This window comes from Neoarius graeffei, chromosome 5 (assembly GCF_027579695.1).
Source record: "Neoarius graeffei isolate fNeoGra1 chromosome 5, fNeoGra1.pri, whole genome shotgun sequence".
Classification (NCBI taxonomy): Eukaryota; Metazoa; Chordata; class Actinopteri; order Siluriformes; family Ariidae; genus Neoarius; species Neoarius graeffei.
Window position 1 is genome coordinate 16,855,376 of NC_083573.1, and position 4,804 is coordinate 16,860,179.

General features: G+C 44.5%; 1 protein-coding gene across 1 annotated transcript; it reads right to left on the minus strand.

Moving 5' to 3' along the window:
• Positions 1 to 346: 346 nt before the first annotated feature.
• Positions 347 to 2,354, minus strand: lratd2b (LRAT domain containing 2b). Its single transcript, XM_060920434.1, has one exon. It carries the CDS (start codon positions 1,801 to 1,803, stop codon positions 979 to 981), a length of 825 nt encoding a protein of 274 aa, XP_060776417.1. The 5' UTR covers positions 1,804 to 2,354; the 3' UTR covers positions 347 to 978.
• Positions 2,355 to 4,804: the final 2,450 nt, after the last annotated feature.

Here is a 4,804-nt window from a genome sequence, read left to right on the forward strand (position 1 = left end):
CAATAAACATTTAAATAATGAGCCTAATTTGAAAAGTTGGCTTATCATACAAACAAACCTGTACTGTGGGGGTCAGTAGAGATGATTTTCACAGTTAAAGGGGTCCCTAGCTGCAAAATATGTTTTTGTTACCCCTGCTTTCGAGAATGCTCAAAATGTTCCCCATCATATAAAAGGCTGGCTGCTTCCTAACACTTCAAAAATTGTGCATCAAGCCAACAAATACCTGTTATAATTGTGCACAGTTTAACGTTTAAAATTTCATGCAAATATCATGTACATGATTCAGGTGAAGCATGCAACTGCTAAGCATGTACTATATATAAAATGTACCACTGACAAACAATTACTCAAAATATTATTTATTTCCATGGTTTAAAAAAGGAAAAAAAAAAAAACCACACACACACACACCACCACACACATCATTTAGCTATGACAGAGAGAGCAACAGGGCGCTTACATGTAGTGTCTGTTCACCTGAAAATACGGTTTGGTTTTGATTTTACAACAAAATCATGAAAAAACAAAACAGTGCTGTTATTGTAATAGAAATGATATTGTAGACCCCATGATATTATATAAAGGTTAAATGTGAAATCATGTGCATTGCTTATAATAACTGATCTTGAGGAACATAATGTAGTGAATGTAAACAAAACGTTTTATGGATCCACTCAAACGTGCCATGATGAGCTCCGACCAACCCATAAAATAAAACAAAAACAAGTTACCAGACCTTAGAGGATTCGTTAACTTTGGCGCATCATTTCAAGGCAGGGATGAGAACAAACATGACTGCTTTTGAAAGAAGTAGTGAAATGAAGTCTTTAGGACTGTAAAATAAAAGGATTTTTAAAAGAAGTCGCTAAGGTCTCAACCGTTGAGAACTTCAGATATAAGAAGATGAACGAGCATGTGGGTGTTGCGATGATGAGGCGACGGAGATGTTTTCTTGGTTGCAGATGTATATCGAAATCAATCACAGCTGCAGTCGCTGTTGACTTCTTCTCCAGAGTTGAGATGACTGGTCAGTTCTTGGATCACGGCGTCTTTTCCGATCTGATCATTCCTGCGCTTTTCCAGGATCAAATCCTCCAGACACTGAAACTCCAGGTCATGGCTGCTCTTCTCAGAGAGCTGTAATTTCATCCTGTAAGGCTGCTTGCCTATGCGCAGCTCTCCACCGGTTTTGAATTCACGTTTGCCAAATTTGCACCATGCAGCAAAACACTCGGAGTTCCTCCACGACACGCTGCTGTCCTTCATACCGATGTGATCAAGCGCGTTCTTCACGACTACATCCGGATTCAAGGCACGGAATTTGTACAAGTCGTTGACGATTCGGCCGCGTTTCCCCTGAGCAGCGTCGGACAGGTGCTCCATCTTAATCTCGCTCCTGTGCAAGTGGACCACCTGGAAGTCTCCGGTGTAAACCGCCCAGTGAGGATACTGACCAGCCGCCACGAACTCCACCAAGTCTCCAGGTCTGCATATGTTCAGCAAGTTCTCACACGACTGCACACATCCTGCTTGGTTACTCTTCCTCTCGTAAACACACTCATCCCGGTAATACACCGCGCACTCCATCTCGCGCATACTGTCGTACTCTTCTTCCTCCTCCTCCTCTTCTTCGTCGCCTCGCTGTTTCTCAGCAGTGTGCTCCTCTTCTTCCTCGTCGTCGTTGGAGAAAATATACGAGACCCCAATCCGAGGTCCGTCCTCATCCTCGTAGCCGTTCGGGTCGACTGTCGGAACTTCATCGTAACTTAACCGAGTCAGTTTCTCCACCTGGTTCCCCATCTCCTGCTTTTCAGCTTCACTCCACACTGACAAGGCTTTAAAATTAAATTAAATTAAATTAAATTAAAAGGCAGCACGTCACCTTGGTAACGACTATCCTGCTGATTAACTGTCCTCCAAACACATCTTGGTTAACAATGAAACTCGACCCCGAATATCAGTCCGGTTTTCATTAGTTAATCCAAAAAATAAATATATATCATACTTCTTGGAAGGTTCCTGAACAGGTGTACTCCACCTGTTCACTTCCGGTTGTGCCTTAAGTCCACAAACAACGTGACACCCACACCATACCGCGCTCCACTGCTGACTCTGGAGATGTTTCGAAACAAAAGTGACTTTGGAAAAAGTTCACGTCGCTTTTCCGCAGAAACAAACCGATACTAACTGTAGTCGTGTTAAGAGCCGAGCAGGCTGCTCTAACGCGCTGTGGGAACTTGTGAAGGTTATTGCGCCCTCAACGGACTAAATATCCACCAACTGCACAGTCATTTAAAGACACAGTGCACTGTTTCAGTCTCTTCACTTCACGCCAACACCGAGCTCATTCAGCTATCCTTCTACTGTTTCATCATGAAGTCAGGACAGTGTGGTGGTGCAGAATAACCCAAACTCATAACTACATTACTGCTTGTTTACCGCAATGCATTATGGGTTAGCACCACTATACCGTGTACTTTCGCCTTTGTTAAACACTGCATTGTTCCATCTAACCGGTTTTAACCATGCCGAAAGTGAATTGTTGTGTGCTTTACTGTGTCTCTACAACAAACAGAACACTTAATTTGAGTTTTTACTGTATGAGCAGCCAGTCGAGGAAAGAGAAGAAAGAAATGGATAGGGGTGTAGTGGTTAGCGCTGTCGCCTCACAGCAAGAAAGTCCAGGTTTGAGCCCCGTGGCCAGCGAGGGCCTTTCTGTGCGGAGTTTGCATGTTCTCCCCGTGTCCGCATGGGTTTCCTCCGGGTGCTCCGTTTTCCCCCACAGTCCAAAGACATGCAGGGTTAACCGGTGACTCTAAATTGACTGTAGGTGTGAATGAGAGTGTGAATGGTTGTCTGTGTCTATGTGTCAGCCCTGTGATGACCTGGCGACTTATCCAGGGTGTACCCCGCCTTTTGCCCGTAGTCAGCTGGGATAGGCTCCAGCTTGCCTGCGACCCTGTAGAACAGGATAAAGCGGCTAGAGATAATGAGGGATGAGAAATGGATAGGTTTCATTTGCAACAAAAACCTTCAAACTGAATCGAAATTGACAACAGGGCCGTAGCCAGCATTTTAAAATCAGTGAGGTCCGTGATGTGTGCGCAAAGCACGCGCTGAAAAATTTTCAACATATTTAAATGAGAGGGGTGAATTACACGTCACATGAGATCTATTCCTGAAATTACTTGTAATGGTGTTTGAACTGAATATCATCAGTTTTGAAAAAGAAAAAATCATGTATGTGGCAAGAGTAAGAATAATTTAAGCTTGTTTAATGGTTTGATGGCGGCACGGTGGTGTAGTGGTTAGCGCTGTCGCCTCACAGCAAGATGGTCCAGGTTCGAGCCCCGTGGCCGGCGAGGGCCTTTCTGTGCGGAGTTTGCATGTTCTCCCCGTGTCCGCGTGGGTTTCCTCCGGGTGCTCCGGTTTCCCCCACAGTCCAAAGACATGCAGGTTAGGTTAACTGGTGACTCTAAATTGACCGTAGGTGTGAATGTGAGTGTGAATGGTTGTCTGTCTATGTGTCAGCCCTGTGATGACCTGGCGACTTGTCCAGGGTGTACCCCGCCTTTCACCCGTAGTCAGCTGGGATAGGCTCCAGCTTGCCTGCGACCCTGTAGAAGGATAAAGCGGCTAGAGATAATGAGAGATAATGGTTTGATATGGCCCAAGCAATGAGGACAAAACTGCGCTGCTTCGAAAATGTAAATTTAACAGCTTCATGAAAGTGCGCTGATGGTTACCATGAAAAAAACGCGTCTACCGCACTGTGTTCCTTCCCCGAGTGGTGCACTCATTCGTTTTTGTGTTCTTGGTCTCAGAGCCGCGCGCACGAAACAGACACAGAAGACAGAATCAACATTTAACATACAATGCACTTTTTACGGAGACGTTTTAATGTTATTCTTTATTTTTTTATCCAGTTGAATATTTAGCATACAAATGTATTTTCAGCTCTTAAAAATGACCGAGGTCCGGACCTCGGTGGCCTCATAGCTGGCTACGGCCACGATGGACAAGCTTACATTTCTCCGGTTTCTGAGGTTTCTGAGGTTTCTCATGTCGTCTGAGGGAGTTTTTCCTTGCCACCATCGCCACAGGCTTGCTCACTGGGGATAGATTAGGGATAAAATTAGCTTATGTTGAAAGTCATTCGAATTCTGTAAAGCTGCTTTGCAACAACGTCTATTGTTAAAAGCGCTATAGACTCTTCCCACGTGACGTCACGACAAACGCGGCCGCCATTTTGGACATGAACTACCAGTAGTCTACCACAGCCAACAACGAGGAACGACGGCGAAGCATCGAAAGGAATATAGCCATCAAAGAAAGTTTTTACTTTCAGCAAGACTTCCATCATGCCATTATATTGTTGTGCACCTGGATGTAGTAACCATCAACACACAAGGCAAGATTTATCATTTTATCGGATCCCGACAGATGCTGACTGACGGAGAAGATGGATGGTCTCTAAAATATTGGCAAAATGATGTTTATTGACATAGCAATCGTGTGTAACGGGAAGCGTTTGCATATCCGAAGTGTTGTGTTTACATCAAAGATAAAATAAACCGATATGACAACGACTGCTGCTGCCAGGTTGGGGACACAAACTAGTAGAAAGGAAGTGTGCCAACAGTGCCAACACACTTCCTTTGTGGTCGATTCTGCTTTAAGGTAAGATGCATTTAATTATTCGTCTGCTGTGGGTTTGGAATCGGTAGCCTGACCGATTCGTTCATGTTTGTGGTGCCATTTGTTTGTTGACGCATGTTGAAATGGAAGATTGGTTGTTGAC